At 39.5% G+C, this 23,666-nt stretch overlaps 1 protein-coding gene across 1 annotated transcript in view; it reads left to right on the forward strand.

Annotated features, from left to right (window-relative positions):
* The window catches only part of Cubn (cubilin), a 281,227-nt gene that overhangs the window by 105,234 nt on the left and 152,327 nt on the right, over positions 1–23,666 (forward strand). Inside the window, exon 28 of the mRNA XM_047520823.1 lies at positions 2,702–2,852. Coding sequence (XP_047376779.1) covers positions 2,702–2,852 — 151 coding nt within the window. The remainder of the gene's footprint in view (positions 1–2,701; positions 2,853–23,666) is intronic.

Here is a 23,666-nt window from a genome sequence, read left to right on the forward strand (position 1 = left end):
CCATTTGCACAAAAGAAGTACAAATGAAAGGCTAAGGGGTTTCAAAGGAAAACTAATTTAGGCCTGAGCGTGGAGATTAAGGAAGGTTCCACAAAGGTACTCTGTAAAATTTGGTTATAAAATTTCCATACCCAAATCAATATGTTTCAAACTAGTTTTTATCATAGCTTTTCATTAAGTGAAGGTGATTTGGTCAGTTTGCAATTTTTTGAATCCACAGTTACCCACTGATAATGCAAACTCACCTGTAGTCTTACATATATACATACTGTAAGCTGGTGAGCACACAAATGACAGAGGCTGAATAAAGCTTCCCTTTATCAGCAGCGGGGTCCATCAGACGAACACCTGATGTGGTAACATTTTGAGGGGTAAAATGGCTGCTGACCACGAGGTTCTGGGTTTTATATACAACCTCAGCAGAGCTAGGCCATGGGTGGAGTTCCTACTTTTGGTGGGCAGGGAGCAGGACCAGGTCATGGGAGGAGTTTTGGTGACAGGATCATTTGGGCAAGCCTGAAAGACAGATGGGTAACCATGTCCTTCATACACTTTTCAAGAGACTATTCTAGGAAGGTCATACATCTATTGTCAGATATTTTCCATTTTAGGGTCACAGGAAGCTAATCCCCAGAGCAAATGAAACAGTGTTTAATGTGGACATCAAAGGGACTAAAAGAAACTACAACGGTCTTCCTCAGAAGAAATCAAACTTTTTGTCTTTCCCAAGTGAAAAGAGACAGTTTTCTTGTTAATTTTTAATTTAGAGATCTGTATTTGATGGTTATTCAATGAGGCAGATAAAGGATGCACAACAGTTTGTAGAAATACGTCCTTGAAAATACCTTGAAAAAATGGGCAAAAACCTCATCAGTCTAAAAAAAAAAAAAAACCTTTAGCCTCAAGATCCCAAAGTTATCAAAATAACCCAAACGAGGACAATTACCCAGATCACAACTTTTCACTATCAGCATCAGTTATAAAAATACTAGCAGTCATAACTGACAAAGTTCCACTGAGAGAAACATCCGTAAACCACAGGTGAGAGGATAATTTGTTATAAACTTTCTGGTATGAAATTTAATACTATTATATCAAGAGCCATGAAAGATTATACTCTAATTCCTTTTATTGGACTCTTGATGGAAACATTTAAACAAATATTTATACTGGCAAAATTTGGTTATATGTTAAATGAACAAAATAAAATGAGAATGCAAATCCAGCATTTAATGCCACAGTTAAAAATGTTTACACAGACTATTTATTGACATGCTTAGTGAAAAACAGAATACAATTAGATATGTAGCCCAAATTTATACACACATACGTACCTGCTCAAATATATGAATATATGTATACATATATAGATACACATACACAAATGAAAAAGATTGACGAAATAAATTTTTAGTACTAACAATACATACACAGTTTTATCTTCAGTGGGATTAATCTTTACATTTTCCTTTTTCACACCTTCTTAAAATGTCTGTTTTTGTTTTTGTTGTTGTTGTTTATTTGGTTGGTACCAGGGATTGAACCCAGGGGTACCTAACCACTGAGCCATATCCTCAACCCTTTTTTTTTTTTTATTTTGGGACAGGGTTTCCCTAAATTGCTAGGGCCTTGATAGGTTGCTGAGACTGTCTTTGAAGTCAGGATTTTCCTGCCTCAGCCTCCCAAGTCGCTGGGATTACAGGCATGTGCCACTGTGCCTTGCTCTAAAATGTCTTGTGTATTAAAATGTTTTTATTGGTGCATTTTAGTTATACATAAAACTGGGTTCATTTTGATATAACCATACATTCATGGAGTGTAATTTGCTCCATTTACGTTTCCTGTACTTCCTCTTTCCTTCCCCCCACCGCCCCTGTTCCTCTTCCTCTACTCTACTAGTCTTCCATTTTTAAAATGTTTTAAAATTAATAATGAATTAATTGGTGTTTTATAGATATACATAAAGGTGGAATTCACTGTAATATATTTATCTATGGACATAGGATGATCAGTTTTATTCTTTAGTTCCTCCCTTTTCCAGTTCCTCTTGCCTTCCCTCAATCCCCTTGCCCTATGTCACTGATTTCTATTTTCATGGGGTCTGCCTGCCCTCCCCCTTTCCTGCTTATTTTGCTTCAGTTTCTGCAAATGAGAAAAAAAAAAAAAATTGACTCTTGGCTTTCTGATTCTTGTTTATTTCACTTAGCATGATGTTCTTTGGCTCATCCTAAACTGTGTGATTTTTTTTTTACAGTTAATAAGGATTTTATTGAACAAATTATACCTTAAAATTATAATAACTGCTATTCATTGAGCATTTTTTATGTGTCAATATAGGAAGGCAGTTCATTCAGCTCACCATTCTGTGCCTGGATTATATGTGGTACATTATTTTTGTACAAATATATATAATGTACATTATATTTGGTACATTATATACTTGCTACATTAACATAAAACCAAAAATTAATAGTCAGATTTCCAAATTTATTGGGCTTAGGAATCAGATCCATCTCCAAAGCCCTCTTTATTGCAATTATCTCTATTTAACTCTTAGGTTAATCCTCCTGTATTCAACCCACTTCAGCAGATTTTCCTTACTTTGAAATGGAAAAAGCTTTTGCTGCACAAGTAGACTTGGCTTTTTCCTTCAACGAACCACATGAAATGTTTTTACATCGGAAGATGTCTCTGGTTTCAGCTCTATGATGGATCGAATCGGATGGGGCGCTACTGTGGAGTAAATACTCCCCCGACAGGGAGTACCTCAGGTGCCAAACTTCAAGTGCTGTTCCATACAGATGGGGTTGGTCATCGGGAGAAAGGATTTCAAATGCAGTGGTTTGTTCATGGTAAGTCCTGTGCCGATCTCTACTGTACTGTAGTTGTTGTTTAACCAAGAATTGTTCCCTTCTCAATTCTGTTCTGGGAAACAATACCATCAACGAAAAATTGAACCAAAGAAGTCAATTAGTGTTAGGTTGTAGAAAATTTACTCAGACATTGGTGGAAGTTGAAGAGTTTAAATTCTGTGAGGGTTCAGACAGGAGAGTGGAGTCAAAGGTGGGGAGAGAACTTGGGTAACTGTTTGAGTAGGCAGGGTGCTAAGGGCCTTAGGGGAAGAAGGAAGCACCGCCAAGTGTCTAAAGATGAAGACCCGTATCCGGGTAAAGCGAACACTCTGCAGGGTTGGAAAGGGAGTTTCTCATGTACAACAGAGTTGGAAGAAACCTAAGGTTCACCTTGACATTAAGCAGAGGAAGAAAGATGGGGATACATGAGAAAGAGAGTCAATCAGAGAGATCTGGGAAGGGGAAAAGCAGAACACAGGTTTATGCTGAATAAATGAAGCCAGGTGTATATTGCACCTGCCCAACAGGGTAAGGGGCACATTGGAGCCCACCTACAAATTGGAAATAAGAGACCATCCTTCCTCTGAAGATGAAAAGTCACTTTTGTGATTTGTTTTATTTTTGGTACTGGGGATTGAACCCAGGGGTACTTCACCACTGAATTATATCCCCAGTCCTTTTTAATTTTTAAAATTTCAAGATAGTTTTTCTAAGTCGCTAAGGGTCTCACCAAGTTGATAAGGCTGGCCTTGAACTTGTAATCCTCCTTCCTCAGCTCCCACCCCTGAGTTTCTGGGATAACAGGTATGTGCCACCATGCCTGGCTGAAAGTCATTTTTTAAAAAAAATTTGTTCTTTTTAGTTGTACATGATAGTAGAGAGTATTTAGACATATTATACATACATGGAATACAGCTTATTCTAATTAGGATCCTATTCTTGTGACTGTACATGATGTGGAATTACCCTGGTTGTGTATTCATATAGAAGGATAGGAAAATTATATCTGATTCATTCTACTGACTTTCCTATTCCCATCCTCCACCCTTTCCTTCATTCCCCTTTGTCTAATCCAATGGACTTCTATCCCCACCTCCCTTATTGTGGGTTAGCACCCACATATCTGAGAGAACATTTGGCCTTTGGTTTTTTGGGACTGGCTTATTTCACTTAGCATGATATTCTCCAGTTCCATCCATTTACTGACAAATGTCATAATTTCATTCTTCTTTAGAGCTGAGTAATATTTCATTGTGTATATATATATTTTCTTTATCCATTTATCTGTTGAAGATTACCTAGGTTGGTTCCACAGCTAAGCTATTGTGAATTGAGCACTATAAATATTGATGTGACTGCATCACTGTGATATGCTGATTTTAAGTCCTTTGGGTATATGCCAAGGAGTAGTGTAACCTGGTCAAATGGTGGTTCCATTCCAAGTTGAAAAGTCATTTTTGACAAGAGTGCTGAGACTTCAACACTGATGACCTGTGGGCCATTGTACAGGTAGAAAGTCAGAGCTATGGTTTTCAAAATGTAGCCCCCAAGAACTGCAGCAGCATCACCAAGAACTTGTTAGAAATGCAAATTCTTGGCTCCCTGCTGGAAGTGCTGCATCACAAACTCTAAAGTTAGGCCCAGTAATCTGTCTCTTAACTGGTGTCCCAACAATTAAAGTTTAAGAACCACTGTTCCAGAGTGATCCAACCCTTGTGGATATCATAGCAGCTGTTCTCAACCAAGATGTTAGGACTCACTGGTGTATTTCAGTCAACTGGAAGGAGATGGAGTTGTGATACTACACCAGAAAACAAGCACAGTTGCACAGTTGTCTAGTCTGTGGTCCTTTGGTCAAAACTGGAGGTGAGCCTAAGGTGAGCATGCAAGTGTCCTGGGGTTGGCTCTTAGGAATCTCAGAACTACACAAAAGTGCCTGTTACAGATGCCCTGTTTACTAGGACATAATGCTCTTCATTTACAATGGGGTTACATCCCAATAAACCCATTTTAAATTGAAAATATCATAAATCAAATATGCATTTAGTACGCCTGATCTTCCAAACATCACAACAGCCTTACCTACTCTAAACATGCTTAAAACATATTCACCCTACAACTGGGTAAAATCAACTAACCTATAACATCTATTATAAGAGTGTTGAATATGAAATTCAAAATTCAAAGCATGGGTTCTATTGGATGCTCATCACTTTCACACCATCATATTAAAAAATTGTGAAGTCAAACCCTTGTAAGTCAGGGACCATCTGTATCTACTCAAGAGTGTTGGATATTCTGAGATTATGAATTGGGGACTGAGGATATGTCTGTTAAAATGTTAGTGTAAAGTTCTCAGCATTTAAAAATCGTCAGTGGTAATCCACAGAGCTACTTGTAGCTCGAAACATAGATCATGAATTCCCAAGGTAAATGGGCTATGATAATTAAACTTATGGAAGTTCTAGACTTTCCTCTTCATCAAGTGGGCAAATTTAATCTTAGAATGGTCAATTCGTTGGTCTAGTAAGTGAAAGAATTGGACTGTTTCATTGCTACAGTGTAGTCTTTAGCACTCTTGATTCGGACACATGATTTTGATTCTAAGTAAATGAGAAGACATAGAAAGGACAGAAAATCCTGGAAAATGACCTGTTTTTGCAAGGGCTAGGGATATTCTCCTAAACATTCTTAGTTGTTCTTGGGCACAGATTGCTTGCTTGCTGCCTTGCTTCCTTTTTTCTTTCTTTTTCTTTTTCCCCTCTTTTTCTTTTTTGCTGGACTTGTTATCAAATCCAGGGTCATGCACATATGAGGCAAATACTCTCCCACTGAACTATCCCCCTGGCCCTCACTGGGAATCTTGTAAAAAGATAGGTCCTGGTTTAAGGGACCTGTGAACCTGCATTTCTAGTAGGCTCCCAAGTGATGCTGAAGGTGCTGCTCTCTGGACCTCACTTCGAGGAGCAAGGCAAGAACAGGTGTGAAGCCTGTGTTTTAGTCAGCTTTTCTTGCTAATGGGACTAAAGGACCTGACCAGAACAATTTTAGGGAAGAAAAGTTTATTTGGGGACTCATAGTTTTAGAGGCCCATGGAAGGCTAGCTCCATTCCTCAGGGTTCTAGGAGAGGCAGACCACCATGGTGGAAAAGTGTGGCAGAGGGACATGGCTCACGTGATGGTCAGGAAGCAGAGAGAGAGAGAGAGATCTCCACTTGCCAGATACAAATATATACACCCCATAGCCACAGCCCCAATGAACCACTCCCTCCAGCCACACCCCACCTGCCTCCAGTTACCACTCAGTTAATCCCATCAGGGATGAATCCACTGATTAAGTTAAAGCTACAACCCGATCACTCCTCCTCCAAACCTTCTTACATTGCTTTTGGGGGACACCACATCCAAACCGTAACACCTGCAGAAACAAAAAGGTAGAAAGGCATTATCCTTAGAACTAATGATTCCTGACGTGTCCAAGGGCACATGGGTCAAATAGTTTGCCTTACTGGCAGCAGGATGATAGCGGGGATTCCCACAAGAGAGAACCCTATAACTTCAAAGATCCAAAGGGAAAGAAACTTCCCTAGTTGACAAAACAGTGGAAATTAAGAAGGGAAGTGCTAACCAGGAGATCTGGGCTCAAGGCCTCAGGAGGTGTCCTAAGCCTAGAGGCATCTTAGAATTGCCAAGAAGTATGAAAAAGTACCCATTCCCAGGCTTCAACCCCCAGAGGTAGGATTCAGTTGGTCAGTGGTGGATGACTGCTAAATTTTTAAAGTCTCCCTAAGTAACATGGCCTTACAGTCAGGATGAGTTTCAGAAGCAGCGATTTTGCTGGTTGTCTCTCACTACACATGCAGTCACTCTCCTCTTCCAGGCTGATGTGGCCATACTCACCCAAAGCCACCCTAAGAACCTTGATCAAATGGTCATTGTTGGCTATATCCAGATTACTGTATCACTAGGTTCTTCCAACCAACATGCTGGAATCCTCTCTGGTGAAAGCTCCGTTTTTATTGGGAAACATTTTTCTACCAGCTCTGTTTGGAATCAGCCTTCTTTGGGGAGAATCAAAGGCACCCTCTGTCTATTCTCTTTTCCTGTTTACGGTTTCAAAACTTTCCCCTAATTGCCGAAAACTTACTGAACTTGGAGCCAGAGTTGTGCAACAATATTTTGCTAGTTGGGGCTAAAACTGGAAAAATTTTTTTTTTTTTGCAAACTCTGTGTTGCCCATTTAATTATACTTGGGAAGCATCTTCTGGAAGGGGATTTTTCAGTAAGTTTGGATTCGTGAAAAATTAACTGTGATATACTGTATGCAATGCCACGAGTACACAGTTCATGTTCTGTATCTGAAGTTTGTAACTGTAGATAGCCTAAGAGAAAGGACCAACAGAGAAGGATGAGGGAGAAATTCTTTAGTAGGAAAGGTCCCCCCTTGTTTATCCAGTGGAGGTAAACTGAAGATATAGGTCATGAACTGCCATGTGTCCATGTATTCGTTCTACAGATATGAAGGAACTCTTCTGTGCCAGTATTGTGCTAGGACTGGGACATAGAATGACTTGTACCATGTAGCCATGGTTCCTACTCTCCCAAAGCTTACCTGCTAATGAGAGAAGTAGACACCAAGCAAATAAGCACACAAATAGAGGATCAAATCTGTTAGTGCCATGGGAAGCTAAGACCTGACCTGGGCTGAGTAGGTGCTTAGGGAAATCTTCCCTGAGAATGGGACCTTTCAACTAAAACCTGAAAAAGAAGCAGGAGTTACCTAGGCAAATAAGAGAAGGAAAAAGATTCCAGGTAGAAGAAAGAACCTGTGATTAGAGAAATCAGGGACTACATAAGGGAACCAGTAAGTCCAGAGTTGTTGGAATTGCATCCAAGGGGTATAGCCCTTGAGGAGACTGGATGGCCGAGCGGTGGCCACAACAGGTGGGTCACATGAGGCAGGGACTCACCTTCCTTCCTCATGCAAATCCTTCATACTTCATAAAAATGTATTTTAAGTAGGGACCCAAAGAATTGGAGCAATATATATAAATCACAGAACCCAGACTCTGGAATAAAATGCAAAATAAATGTTAAAATTACAGTCATGAATTGCTTAATGATGGGAATATAGTCTGAGAAATGCCTTTAGCCATATTCATCATTTTGTGAACAATGTCCAGTATATTTACATTAAATGAAACAGCTATGAATGTCACTAGGTGATGTAATTTTATGAGACCATCATGGTATATGCAGTCCAAAGTTGACTACAATTTCTTATGTGGCACATAACCATATTCTCAATTTTTAAATGCAATATGAATGTTCCTGACTGTGTTTGTATATGTGTATATAAATGTACATAATATATCAGCAGAGAAAAAAAATTAAAACAAAAATCTCTGCACTGCTCCTCTAAGTGTCTGCCCAAAATAATATAGAGGGCTCAGTACCCTCCAGACTGACCTGGCCTTGAGATGTTCTTCCTCATCTGGGCATAGCAAGTGCCTTTAAACCCTGTTGACATAAAACAACAGTTTATTCTGAGTCAAATATGAGCGACTATAGCCCAGGAATGCAGATTCAAATTACCCTGAATTCCACCGTAGAAGAGGTTCTTTAACTTTGGTAGTCACAGAACAAAAACAAGAACAAAAAGTCATGAATCAATATATGCCAATTAATAGGTGGAAGCATCAGGTAGGCAGTCCACAGTAAGGCAGCAAAATCTCTTCTATAGGTTTCAGGTCTTATAGCATCTTAGCTTTAGGGTTGGTGGAGGCTAGAGGTCTGCCAAGCTTAGTGATACTTTCTGAGAAGCTTCTCTGCTACTTATAAGTGTAAGCAAAAATAACCAACACTGTTTCGGCACCACCATGAAAACACAACTGGGACGGAAGCAGACCTCACATGGATCAGCAAGCTTTCCCTGATTCTGCAGCAGAGTCAATCAATCAGGCCTAGTAAGTGCTCAATTTTCTGGGAAGAAAAATGGCTGCCGGTTACAGAGGTGCTCTGAGTTTTATACTTTACAATGAGGGTGGTTTAATTATTGGAGACTGAGGCAAGAGGTGATGGTTTAGACAGTCAGGAAAGATGTTGTAAAAAGCCCCAAACTCTTTGTCACTGGGAAAAGCTCAGAACTCGGTTTTCACTGCTTATCTTCTTCTTCTGGGACCCATTGTTACCCAGAGCTTCACTATTTGCTTTTCTCCTTCCAGGACTCATCCACAATGGAAAAGGGTAAAAGTCCAGGGCCTAGTGTTGCAGTATCTGCTTCCTCCCTTCAGGACCTACTGTGGTTAGGAAGAGATAAATGTTTGCTTTTGGTGGAGATGCTGGGGATGAAACCCAGGAAGGGATGAAAGTTTGCTTTTTTACCTCAAGGTCCATTTTTATTGGGAAAGGATTTACTGGAAGAGGATTAATAATTGCCTTCCTCTTTCTTCTTCCTCTGGGTCAGATAGTTTTGAGAGGGGTTATCATTTCCCTGTCCTGGGGGTTGTAATTTTACATATCCTTCAATAAGGATGGTAAGTCAGACATCAAAGTTAAGGTCAATGGCTATGAAAAGGGTCTAAGATATCCCAAGGTAACTTTGGCTCTTGACCTTTAACAGTCCATCTCTCTGTCATCATGATGTAGTCAGCTAAGGCCAAAAAGTCTGCAGAATCTTTAATACAGGTGCACCTTCTTCAGAAAATGTCAATCCCCAACTCCTGGCCTCTTTTCATCAAATCACATTTGAGGACTTTTCTCCTCTTGCTGTTTTTCAAATTATGCACTAAGCACTGGATGAAAAAAAAAAAAAAACTGCAGAGAGCTCAGAATGTCCAGTGACATCATTTCCTGAACATTGCTGTTGAGGAAGAATTCCTATACTTTTATTCATTTTGCTAACTAATAAATAAATCCGTTTTCCAAATGTGCTTCTTTGTCAACTGCACAAATCTTCTATTTACTTTGAGAAAAATGGATCTACAAATGGGCTTTCTCTGTGGCCCATTTTGAAGTGGCTCTGTAGATGTGCCATGAAGCCACACTGCCCAGCTTTTATGCGGGTCCTCAAAGAGAGTCCCACCCTCAGAATAAAGAAATGGCCACAGTCGCCCTGCCTGCTAATCGGTTCACAGTGTTCCGCATTGAAGGCTTTGTTTGGAGGCTGAATTTGGCCTTGGAGGCTTTGGTCTGGGATGCTGAAGGGCATATAGAATTTTCCACAAGCTGTGTGAATAGGGGCCCCCCAGCCAGCTGTGCACACCCCCCTCTCCTCTGCTCCCTGGGCCTTCTTTCACTTGGCAACGGAATCCAGCCTACAGACAAAGTCAAGGAGCTTTGTGAGGGAAAGAGTGACATTTGCAAAGGAAGCATACACTTCATCTGGGAGCTCCTAGGGGAAGGGCTAAGTGCCCTGTGATCAGGAGGTGATGTCACTCTGGACCTCCACAAAGGGAAGAGTGGCCTTTTCTTTGGGAGATAGATGACGTCAGCCTCCCAAATGGGAGTTGTCTGTTTTATCATCTTTTCAGCTGTTTGTGAGATTATTCAATCCCTTAGAATTTTCAGAAATTGGTTTGGGGAGAACTTGCTTTTGATATTTTTATTTTGGTACTGGATATGCAAGTCCTATGCAAGTGCTTTACCATTGAACTATATCCCTAGCCTAGGGAAGAGTATTTTTTTAAAAAATCATTGGGCACCTCCATGATCAACTCTGCTTGAAAGTGAGCAAGCACCTTCTTGGTTGCCTTTGGACATGCACCAAAGGGCTTCCTCCGAACTTATTTTAGGACATCAGCAAGAACCTCCATGAGGTCAGGCACATCTCTCTTCAATTTTGCTCCAATTGGGGAGGGGGTGTTCACTCTTTGGGTGCAAAGGTTTTATCTATTGTGATTCCCTCATTTCTTTGTCTTCCATGCTCAAATGCTGGGTCATCAGCTTTAGGGTGTGAGGGTGAATCAGCTGGGCAGGATGAGGTCTACTAGGCTTACCCACTGAAGAGCAGACAGCTTACAACTGTGAATCATGTTAGAGACACATGTTAGTGACACATGGCCTCCTTGAGACGGTCTTTATTGACGAGTTTTTCATTCAGTCATTCAACCCATTTGGAACATAGAGTATTAGTTTGCTTAGGTTTTCAAAACAAAATACCATTGTCAAGGTGGCCTAAACAACAATTTACTCTCTCTCAGTTCTGGAGCCTGGAAGTCCAAAACCAAGGTTTTGGCAGAGTTAGTATCTCCTGAGGCCTCTCTCCTTGGCTCACAAATGATCGTTTCCTTGCTGTGCCCTCACATGGCTTTTCCTCTATGTACACACATCCTGATGTCTTGTATGTCCAAATTTCCTCTTCTTACACAGACAACAGTCAGATTAGGGTTCCATCTTATAAACTCATTTTACCTTAATCACTTCGTAAAGGCGTATCTTCAAATATAATCACTTTCTAAGGTCTGGGGATCAGGACTTCAACCCATGAGTTTCAACAGGAATGTCGTTCAGTCTGTACCAGAGAGGAGGGAGGTGGCAACCTTGACTTCAGAAAGTCAGTCATCTCATCTAGCAGGAGAGACAGACAACCGGACGTAGAAATACGTTGTGATTCCTCGCAGGTAGGGATATCCACGTTTGAAGTTCCCTCCAGGCAGTTTTGAGCTGAGTTTTAGAAAGCAGGCAAGAACTGATCAGGTGACTCTTTGGGAGAGGAAGGAAGTTCTAAATGGAGGCAGGAGGCCTGAGAGCATTCTAGCCTTTCAAAGGGCAGGTATTTCTGCTGGAGTTCTGGTTCTGTGGGGAGCATCACCTCCAAGGAGGTGCCGATTAGTTCTCGGGTATAAAAAAGTCTTACTCTTCGATGTGTAAAGCAGAGGTACACACAGTACATAAGAGGTATAGAGCATATCTGAGTATTAAATTATCGTGGATGAGAATTTGGAAAAAAATATATTGAAAGGCTCTTTAGGGGGTTGATAATAAATAGGTTGAGAAATACTAATCAAAGAGGAGCCATAGAAGTTAAGCCAAGTTGTCAGAGACTAATTGATAAGACGGATTATCAGAGACCAATTGATAGGAGACAGTGCAAGAAGTTGAATTTTTTCCTGCCATTGACAAAAGACTTCAGATGCCCCCTTCTCCCCTGCCCCCTGCCCCCTGCCTGCCCCCACCCCGTACTGAAGAGCAAACCCTAGATTCTCGGGTGAGGTATGTTAGAGCTCTGTCACTGTGCTATACCCCCAGCCCTCCATGGATGGCACAGACTGAAAGACTGACTTGTTAGGAAACATGTGTACTAGAGCTAAAGAAAGAAATTGAGTACAGGGTGAGGCAAACTATTAAACAGATATTTGGAAAGTGGGATCGGCAGATGAGATAGCAGAGTAGATGTTGTAGGCAAAAACAACTAACACAGTTTCAGTACCATGATGAAAACCAAATAACTGCGATGGAAGCAGACCTCAAACGGATCAGCAAGCTTTCCAGCAAGTTCTCCTTTATTCCGGAGCGGAGTCTATCAGTCAGGCACGGGAAGGGCTCATTTTCTGGGTACGAAAATGATCTGTGGGTTACAGAAGAAGTTGGAGTTTCATAGTTTACAGTGAGGGTGAATTAATCATTGGAAACTTTGGACGTGCCCATCAGACAGTCAGGGAACTAGTTGTGCAGGTTAAAATTTTAACTCAGGAAGTCAGTTTAATGCAGGAAGGCAGTTGTAAAAAATTTGAAACTCATTTTTACAGGGAGAAAAAGGAGCTCAGATCCTGAGGGATGAGTACTCAAATCCTGCCCATTTCTTTTCTTCTTCCTCTGGGATTCATTGTGTTCCAGAGTTTTGCTATTTATTGTGTGCCTCCATTCAGGACTAATTGGCAATGGGGGAAGGTCAAAGTCCAGAGTCCAGCATTCAGTATTTGCCTCCTTCCTTGGGGGTTCATTGTTTCTGGGAAAGGACTTACTGGGAGAGGTTTAATAACTGGCTAATTTCTCTCCCTCCTCCCCAATCACACTGCCCTTCCTTTTTTCCCCTGGGGACTGTCTTGTAGGAATATTATTTTCCATAACCCTTCAGATGTGAGTGAGTCTGAGTCAAAAAGAGAGTCATAGACACCTCCCCACATTCCACATTAAATGATTTGGTGTGTATTGCTGCCATTATTCATAGGTTGGGGATCCTGGAAGAAGACCAAGTTTGGGTAGAAATAGTGAACTCTGATTTGAATATGTTGAATTTGAGATGTGAAAAGGTTCAGAAGATGTGTCCTTTAGACAATTGTTCGTGTGTGTATGTGAAAATTAAGTAACCATGTGGGGCAGAGAAAAAGATTTCTCTGTATCAGTGTTTGGAGTTGTGAACATGATGAAATATATGTCCAAAACTATGCAAGAGTTTTGAATATAAAAGAAGTATCACACAAGTCTTTGTCTTCAAGTTGTGCACAACCTATTTAGGAAGTATAGTTAGAGAAAGTCCCCAGAAGTGCTGACCTGGGGCTTTCCTATTGTAAGGCTGGTACGGAGGCTGCGAGTGCTTGGGGGAAATCTCTGTGTTATTTTAGAACCCTCAAAGAATGATCAGGACAAGAACTCATAGATGATGCCTGTATAAGTTTGAATAAAGAAAGAAGTAGAGGACTATGAGACTATGAGAGAGTAGAGAGAGTAGGATTCCAGGCGACACAGACTTCCTGAGGCAGCGCTGTACAGAACACTGAAAGGCTATGAGACAAGTTTGAACTGCACTAGTAAAGGAGTCAGGTCAGCAACCACTGTTGTTTTTGAAGCTGGGAATGTGGAATGTCAGGGGAGGAGATTACAGTCGGAGAAGTCACAGATCATGGTGACAGAAGGAACCCAAGGGGAGCACTCTGCATTCTGGCTACTGAAAGTTGGGGGTGCAGTTTTTCAAAATCGAGATGACTGAAGATCAAGGGGAGTAATGCTCGAATGGATCTTTAACAAAGGTACTGAAGGACTCTGTGGCCAATATTGAGATAAATTCTTTTTTGGGGGTTTGAACTCATGGGCTCTTGACCACATCCCCAGCCTTATTTCATATTTTATTCAGAGACAGGGTCTCACTGAGTTGCTTAGCACCTCATTTCTGCTGAGGCTGGCTTTGAACTTGAAATTCTCTTGCCTCAGCCTCCCAAGTCACTGGGATTATAGGCATGTGCCTTCTCACCCGACTAACATTGAGATAAATTCTAACACATAATTGTCATTTCCCTTTTCGTAATAATTCCCTCAAAGTTCTATCTTTGAAATACAGACTCATATCACCTACTTTTTCTGACTTGAAAATTATTTTAGGACCATTTTTTCTTTATAATTCTCTCGTTTGTCCTGAGCTTTGATCCTACTTGGTGAAGAAATTCAGAACCATTTGGAGGTATGATATTTGCAATGAAAGTGATTTTATGAATTGTGGTTAGCGAGGATTCCAGAGCATACTCACAGATGGGGCTGTGAATCATGCTGTCTGGTCCTAATCTCAGGCAGAGACCTTCCTCTCTGTTGGTGATGGAATTGCTTTCACAGTGTCACTTCCTCCTGGTCTGGGATAAATATAATGTCACAGAGAGAGAATGGTGAAACACCTGTCCATCCACCTCTGAAGTAACCTCCTTTATGACCAAGTACACATCTTGTGTTCACCCATTAAGTCTGTAAGCAAACTCTTGGTAAAGACATGAGTGAAAACATGGAATCCCCTGGTTGTTTTATTATAATCATGTGATATTAGAGAAATCCTCTTTGAATTGGGTACAAGTTCTATTTAAAAGGCATTTCCCTAACTACTGACTAGACCCCCTCTCCATTCATGCCTGCTATATTCTGTTCTGCTTATGATGGCTCTTTCAGTCTATTTGATATTTAGGACTTTTGTCTTTGTGATACTCTTAAAATAGTCTAGAAATGGATACTACCTTAGTGTAGATCCAAAGCATAGACTTTTCTGTATTATGACATTATCTGATTTTTATTTATGACTAATTCTCATATCTTTTTTTTTTTTTTTCTTGCTAAGACATTCTTTATGGATGATGCTAACTTTTAAAAAAATCTGTTTACCAAGCCACAGGTGTGGTCATACCTATAGTCCCAGCTACTCTAGAGGCTAAGGCAGGAGGTTAACTTGAGCCCAGGCATTTGATACCAGCCTGGGCAACATAGCAAGATATTGTCTTTAAACAAAAAAAATCTGTTTTTAACAGCAATAGATTCTCTTTTGGAATAATAATTTACTAAGAAAACCCTGCAGTTAGATTTGCCTTGGCTTCCGGACTTTTCCAGCAAGGTCCCACTGATCTGAGGTACAACATTAAACATATGCAGACCTTTTAGAATGAGTGGAAAAGCTAAATCCTGACATTTTTTGCCTCCTTGACGACAACAGTAAATACACATACACACAGTTGACCTTCATTTAATGTTGGCTCTGAGCCTCTAAAGAGGGCCTTTTAGGAGATCTGCATCCCAATTCCCATGTTGCTACTGTTAGAAAAAGTCTGAGCTGAATTTCCATTGCCACTCTTTGAAACAGTTATAAAAAGCAAAAAATAACCCTCAGCAACTCTGACCTTCCCAAATTATATATTGCACAATTTAGAACAGTGCTTGAGATTTGGGCCAAAGGAAGGGCTTTCTCGAATCTTCTGTTTGTGTTCTGGTTTCCTAGCAACAGCATCTCTGATAGCAATTGCACATACTTTCCAGGGGAATCCACAGTTTTTCATACAACATGGAAAAAGAAACCACACATTTTTTTTGTTTGTTTGTTTTCAGTTTCAAATATTGTAGCAGCTCAGAATGACTAAACCCACATAGAGCAAATATGATGTTTTAATTTTTGTCCTCCGAGGTTTCTCCTTTTGAGTGTTTACTTAAATATACACCATATTTGCCTCAAACGTTACTTATCCAAGGACTTGTTTTATGTGACTACTGCTGTGTACTCAGAGAAACTTATGCTAGTCATCATTGTCTTGTCAAAGATTGAGTCTCTTGTGTGGGACATAACTATGCTAGTAGAATTTGATATCCTGTACATAATGATGACATTAATACCTTGTCACTGATTTTTTTTCTACTTCCAGTTATATAGACTACTCACAGGCTAACCAACATAGATTTACGACCTACATGTAATTTTAAATTTATCTTAAGAGATTAATTGTGATCAAAATAGACTATTTTGCTGTATAAAAAGTGAATGGAAATTCAATCACATGTTTACTGCATTTATTTAATTCACATTTATTATTAGTGTTGTTGAGGTTATTCTTTAAATGATTACAATGTGATGAATATTTTAAAAAATATTATCTCGTGTCTCCTCTTATTAATTCTCTGAAATGAGCATCACCATCCCCTTATTATAGATGAAAAAACTGAGGAATGAGGCTTAAAGAAGTTAAATAACTGCTCAGGCTCAAATCTAGTAAGTGGTGAAATCAGGACAAGAACTAAGTGTGCAGTATTGTACTCCAATGTAGCTGCACTTTGTCTAAAAGCAAACAATTTTCCCCCATAACTTTACAATGCAAAGAAGTTCAGAGCTTATGGTAGACAATTTTATAACTAAGTCCCCATAATAAAAAAAAATTTCAAAAGAAATGTATATAATCTTTCCTAAGTAAATAATGTTCTGGTTCAAAGGGCCCCTACTAAATTACACAATTATTCTTTACGTTCAATTCAAGTAGGAGTAAAATGTGGGGGACCAGTGCTGGGGTGAGATCTCATTGCCTGGCAAAGAACTAGTTCAGGAAAGCTCTTATCTCTCCTTCAACACAATATCTGTGTCTGTAGGGGAACGAACCTAGGACCTTACTCGTGCTAAGCACGTGCTCTACCCCAGAGCTGTATCCCCAGCCCCATCTATTTAATTATTCATTTATAAAGTGCTCTTCTTTTGGAGTCTGTGCATGTGGTTGATGGAACTGACAGATCTGGGAGAAACCACAGAGACATCTATCCTGTTACTAAGGGTTAGTTACACAAACTGGCTTATGTAAGGGAGGAGTTATGTTAGAGGGCAGCTGCCCCCACCCCACCCCCTGAAAAAGATAGGCTTGACTGGGTGTAGATGATGGAGGATGGAATGGGACCCTTAAGGGTCTAGGTAATTTATTTTTTTGCCTCCCTTGAGTTGGAGACCTGTCTGCAGGGTATGCCCTCAAAGGGGCCTGTAGCCCTGGGTATGATAATCACAGGGATCAAGGCTGGGGTTTGGACAAGAGTGCTGAGGTCACAGGACAGCCCCCACCAGGGTACTTCCCGTGCTTGTCCACTGGTATGGATAGCCACCCAGTAGAGGAAAGACTGGAGTTGGGGACAAAGGGAAGGAAAGAATTAGGGGGAGCAGAGGGGAGTGAGTTCTGGAGAGATATGGAGGGTCACTGAACTTTTCCCTGGAAGAGGCTCTCTACTAAAACAATGGCATTGAAAGAATGTAGGTTTAGAATAAATACTTCTAAATAGAAATATGAGTGTTGAATTTGGAAATTGCATAAAGACGTGTTTTCTCGGTCTCGGCAGGTTTAGGGACTTGGTAAAGTAGCTACTAGTAACCTCAGGCAGGATTTTTTACTTCTGACCAAATTAGTCTCATTCCCTTGATTTCATTTTATTTCTTGGACAGATGTTTTCAGACTATATTTTGTTTAGAAATATTCAATAATTTCAAAAATACCTGAGAGAGAGAAAGAGAGAGAGAAAGGGAGGGATGGAGGGAGGGAGAGAGGTTAGAAAGCACTCAAGGGATTGATTTCTCCTGAAGAATTGTAAGCAAAGAATTTCTTCTGGGAAACTATTTTTGAATTCTATTGAAACGAGTGGATATAGTTCATCAAAATGAAAAAATGATGAAATTGGCTATGCTTCTCTACGTTAAAATGAAGGATTTCATCCTTTTATATATAGGAAACTTATGTGAAAAGTTCTAAAATATGGCTACACTATATTTCTTTCGTTTTAATAGGGTGAGGAATTTCAATACTCAGATCCAGGACATTTCAGATAGTCAGATGAGTATGATCACCTTAATTTTGAATATTCAGTGATGGAATAATTTGAGTCATTTTATAACTATGAACAGCATTGATTTTTGAGCTTCTTAATCCAAGTCACTCATTTCATGTTATGGCTGATTCTTTTGCTTCCTTTTTGCAGGGGAGAGATTGTTGTTGTTGTCTCTATCATTATAGATAACTCTATTCCATATCTATTACTATACAGAAATCACACACACACACGCACACACACACACGCACACACACACACACACACACACACACACACACACAAAGTGTATCACAGAGTTAGGGGCAGGAATGAAGTCCCTATGGAAGATGAAGATGAATTTTCCTAACCCTTACTTACCTCATCAATGCTAAAAATCACTACAGTTTAACTCCTTAGTCCCTGAGTTTATTTCCTTCTAGTGTGGTGCTTGACACCATGTTTGCATGTAGTGTATTTTCTAACCTTTTCCTTGACCAGCCATCACCTAAACCTCAAAAAGTGATTGGTACAAGATGGAGTGAGGAGAGCTTACAAATCCACATTTCTTCCAATGGTTTTGTGCCTGCCTAGGAGTCTGGCTGTCTCATCTATCAGGGAAAGATTAGGATTAGATTCCAAAGACTGTAACAAACTGCCACAAACTGGGTGATTCAGGACAATGGGAAGTTATTCTCTTTTTCTGGAGGCTGGAAGTCTAAGGTCAAGGTGTTGACAGGAGCCTCCTGCCAAAGGTGTCTCTAGGGAAGAATCTCCCTCACCGGTTCTAGTTTCTGTTGGTGGCGGGAAATGCTTGGTTTACCATGGTTTGTAGATGCAGAACTACAATCTCAGTCTCCATCTTTACATGGCGTTCTTCCCTGTGTGTGTCTGGGTCCAAATTTCTCTCTTCTTTTGAAAATGTCAGTCCTACCCTAATCCAGTCCAACCTCATCTTAACTTTATTACATTTGCAAAGACTCTATTTCCCAATAAGAGCACCTTCTCAGGTTCCTGATGGACATGTATTTGGGGAAACATTATTCCACCCAATACAGAGTGTTCTGTAGCTTTGGACAACTTTCTTTACTCTTGGAGTCACCATGCTTTGTCCTTGTTTTAGTCAACTTTTTCACTGCTGTGACTAAAACACCTGACCAGAACAATTGTAGAGGAGGAAAAATTTATTTGGGGGCTCACAGTTTCAGAGGTCTCAATCCATAGACAGTAGGCTCCATTCCTCAGGGCTCAAGGTGAAGCAGAACACCATGGTAGAAGAGTATGGTGGAGGGAACTGACCATACCCTACGTGCCTTCAGTTACCACTCAGTTAATCCCATCAGGTGATTAATTCACTGATTGGGTGAAGGCTCTCATAACCCAAGCATTTCTCCTATGAACCTTCTAGCATTGTCTTACACACAAGTTTAACATAACACCACTCATTCTTGTTTTGTTCCTTCTCCTGTCTTCTTTTTTCCTCAGGGGAATTTCACATTCCTTGGCCTTTATATTGCCTGATTTTCTTCTCGGATTTCATTTCATAATCATTTTATCTTGTGTCTCCATTCTTGCAGATATGTACTAACCCACAAAGTACCACAGAAAATTAATCTGCAAATGCATAAGGTCAGGTCCTTATGAGTTTGGAGGGCTCTGTCCTTGGCTCTGTTGTCAGAGGGACGAGTGACCTAGTGTCTTTTCTCTTGGGACAGATATCATTTGCCTATCATCTCCTGGGAGATTGCCTACATACACTTTTACTCTACTGGGAATTAACTGGCAACAGCCAACCAGGAGCTGCTGATTTTTTGTTGTTCTTTTTTACATGCCGGCACTTGAGACAACTTTGACCACTTTCACGAACTCAAGTCCCTCTCTACCTTGAGTCCCTTCCTGACCTGCAAGTTTCTCTTCAGAATCTCTTTCATATCACTAGTATATTTATCGCAGATGTGCCAGAACCTGTGTACTTCAGGAAATAGTTCACCTTGCCTTGGTTTGGACACCTACCCTACCAAGAGTCCATACTGGTAACTTCTCTCTGTGACCTGAGTTCCTCCTTAGGCTGCCTTTTTAAATGATGAAGGCAAATTGGCCCAACTCCTGAGGCACTTCAAAGGTATTAGAGGACAGAAAGAGCTTCTATTTTCAAGTCACAGCAAAACTATTAAAGTATAAACCAATCATTTTAGTAAAAAAAATGTAAGCATTATCATTTATTGTGTTTAAAATTTATTCTCTTACTATACATTGTTTTTTTTTTTTTTTTTTTTTTTGGCTTTTTTAAAACACCAGCTGCTGATTTCTCAGGCATTTCCCTCAGGAATTAGAAGATAAGGGTGCAAGAGGCTCCTAGCTGGGTCAGTGGCCAAGTCTATTCCAAGCTGGCACCTTTCCCAATGCTATTGGTTTATGGAATATAGTTTCAGAAAAATGCCAAGTGCAAAGAGGAGACTACATTTTAGCAATCATAGGGCAATACAGATTGTACTGTTTAAACTTTCTACTTCTAATTATGTTTGGCTCTTTCATTACTGGCTTCTCTTATCAAATCCCTGATTAAACACACACACACACACACACACACACACACACACACACACACAAGCTTAAAGATAGAACATACATAGGAAATTATTATTAAATTTTTCGCTGGCATTTTATAACTCATAGCTCGTTTTAGACAATAACAAAAACAGCATTAGCAAGGTTCTCATATGAAAAAATTTTAAATTATCTACATAAGTAAGCTGGCTTAGCAACAGCATTTAACTCTTCCTCTTTATGGGTTCAGTAGATCAATGTGCTTCCTGCTGATAAAGTAAGGACTTCCTTTCAGCTGATGACTCGGATTGGGAGGAAAATAAAATCAGATTATCAGTCACCAGTAAAAGTTTCATAAGGATTAACTATTTAATATTGAAAAGCAAATGATCCTCTTCAAAACATTGTTTTATTCCAGTTCAGCTAATGTCTAAGTGATGCTAACATACTAGATTTTGTAAGATTTGACTCAATGAAAAAATTTTTGCTTCGTTTACTCTTTCCAGGTTGCTATGGTGACTTTTTCTTTAGTCAACAGGGACAAAACAGTACTGAGGGTAGTGTCCGATACTGTCATGCCAGTGCTTTCAGGTTGACGTGGTCAACAAGGCATAGTAGAGAGAACACAGAACTAGACACAGGCTGTTTGGTGGGGTGGTATCAGAAAATATGGGTTTTGTCCCAGATCCGCCATTCACTATGTGGCAAGGGCAAGTCCCTCTGGAGCCTTTATTTATCTCTAAAACAATCCTAACATTTCTATTCTTGTCTATCTCATATTGCCATTATGAATTTCAAGTAAGATAACGTGCTTAGAAACTGTATGAACCACGTTTTTAAACATTTATTGTGGTTTGAGGAACAACAGATTTCTTACCTCTTCTCCAGCCATTCATGAATTTCTAACTAGTGATTCCTCTTTTAGCTCATAGCTGAAGTCCTTCTCATAGCATGTCCCACATCTGGATAGTCTTAAGATAGAATATACAGTGCTGGAGAGATAGCTTAGTTGGTAGAGTGCTTGCCTCTCAAGCACAAGGCCCTGAGTTCGATCCCCAGCACCGCAAAAAAAAAAAAAAAAAAAAAAGATAGAATATGCAGGGCTAGGGATATAGCTCAGTTGGTAGAGTGCTGGGTTCTAATCCACAGCACCGCAAGAAAAAAAAGAAAAAAAAAAAAGAATATGGAGCATGGATGTAGTGATTATCACATGCAAGGCACTTACCTAAAAACTTATTTCAGGCCATGTGCAGTGGTGTATGCCTGGTAACCCAGCAATGTGGGAGACTGAGGCAGGAAGAACGCAAGTTAGAGGCCAGAATGAGCAACTTAGTGAGACCCTGTCTTAAAATAAAAATAGATAAAAAATAAAAAGGGATTTGATGTAGCTCACTGGCAAAGCACTATCTAGCACACACAGGACCTTGTGTTCAATCCTCAGTACCACAAAAAAATTGTTTTAAAGTGTAATTAAATTTCTACCGTAATTATCAGAATTTTTATTTTCTAGTGCTTTACAATGTTAACCATAAAATGCTACTAAATTATATACTCTATTTTGCATTTAATGTGAACTTTTAAATCAAATAATCTACCTTTTGATGTGTTAAACTTCTGAGGTGGTGAGTGTATGAAGGAATAAAAGAAAAAATATAAACTTCAGAGAATTTCAAGTTCTAATGGTTTCTTTCTTTGTCACAACCACCTTGTATTTTTCCCCCCTGACAGAGTAACACTTCTAATATTGGAATTTCTCTTTAAAAGACACACACAGGTGCTTTTGATGAGAGCAGAATATGACATACCTAAAAATGAAACTTTTGCTCTTTATTTTAAACAAACTTCTGTGGGGGGGAGGGGCTAGGTATCCCAGGCCTTCTTGCCTATTGTAGGCAAGTGCTGTATCACTAAGCTGTACCCCAGCAGTTAAACAAATCTTGTTTGTTGTTTGTTTTAAATCTTAGGAGAAAGGACACTGTGGAGCTACAGAGCTATAACTATGATTTTTCAAAGCTTCACTGAATGCCAAGAATTCAATATTATCATTCCAGTGAACAGTGACTAGTTTAAGTGTTATTAGTATCCTGTTATTTACAAAGGAATTTACAAGGAAACCTAAAACAATTGGAAAAGACTGTGGAAAAAATATTCTACAGAGTTTTAGATGAGTCAACTATGGTTAAAAAAAAACTTGAATTAGATTGGCTGATGAACCAAAGCTAAGTAAAAGGGCAGAGATGAAATATTCAAGCTTCCATTTCCTTGTTCTCTCTTATATCATGGGGACACAAATTTATCTTCCTCAAAAGATTTTTTTTCCTTTGGATTATTTATGTGATACAATGGAGATCAAGAATATCCACTGTAGACAGAATAGTTTCACTTACTTATAATGTTATACTTAAGTAAAAGATGCTACATCTTAACACAATGGATACCACTCATGCCACTGTGTTGCCCAACTTGAGGAAGCCTCATTTTCTGGAATGTACTGGGAACAGTGCCCCCTAGGGTTGGACGATGGTACTGAAGATAGGTACAACTGTGCTGATTTTGGCTTCAGGAACATTTTCCATGTGTGGTCAGAGTAGGACAAATATTTTCTAATCTTTTATGGCACTTTGTTTTCTTAACATTCTCCACAGTATATAAACAATGTCAGTACATCTAATTTTAAATAGCTTTTTCATAGGACTTTAGTCAGAAATAAAAGAGGAAACTTTGTAGGATGTAGGAAAGATAGTGCCCTGGGCAACAAAGTTAAAATCTGAAAACAGGTTTTCAAGTGGAAATAAGAGACGGCAACTCAAGAAGGTGGTGCCTTGGAATTGGGTTTCTTTTTGGAATCGAGGTTCTTCCTAGAATTCTCTTCTGCTTTGCTCAAGTGGGAATTTTATATGGAGAATTTTTTTAACTTTTTTTTTTAAGATCTTACTGTATAGGAATTTGCAAAGGATGGATTGTAGACAAAAATCTCAGATTTGGTATCTCATGGTTGCAGTCACAGTAGTTCAATTTCATTTATATGAAAATGCACATTCATTCATAAGACTGAGGAAGTGCTATTATTTTAAAACATGAAAAATCTTGAAGCAGACTATGAGAAGGCACTTGCAAGAATTTACCAACCAATAAAGAATATCCCGAAAAAAATAGAAAAGAAAATTCAAACATGTTAACAGTGAAAAATGATTTTTTTGATCACCAAAAATTGCTATTGGAAAATGAGATAATCCTTTTTTTTTTCTTTTTTTC

The sequence above is a fragment of the Sciurus carolinensis genome, chromosome 12 (assembly GCF_902686445.1).
Source record: "Sciurus carolinensis chromosome 12, mSciCar1.2, whole genome shotgun sequence".
NCBI classification, from domain to species: Eukaryota; Metazoa; Chordata; class Mammalia; order Rodentia; family Sciuridae; genus Sciurus; species Sciurus carolinensis.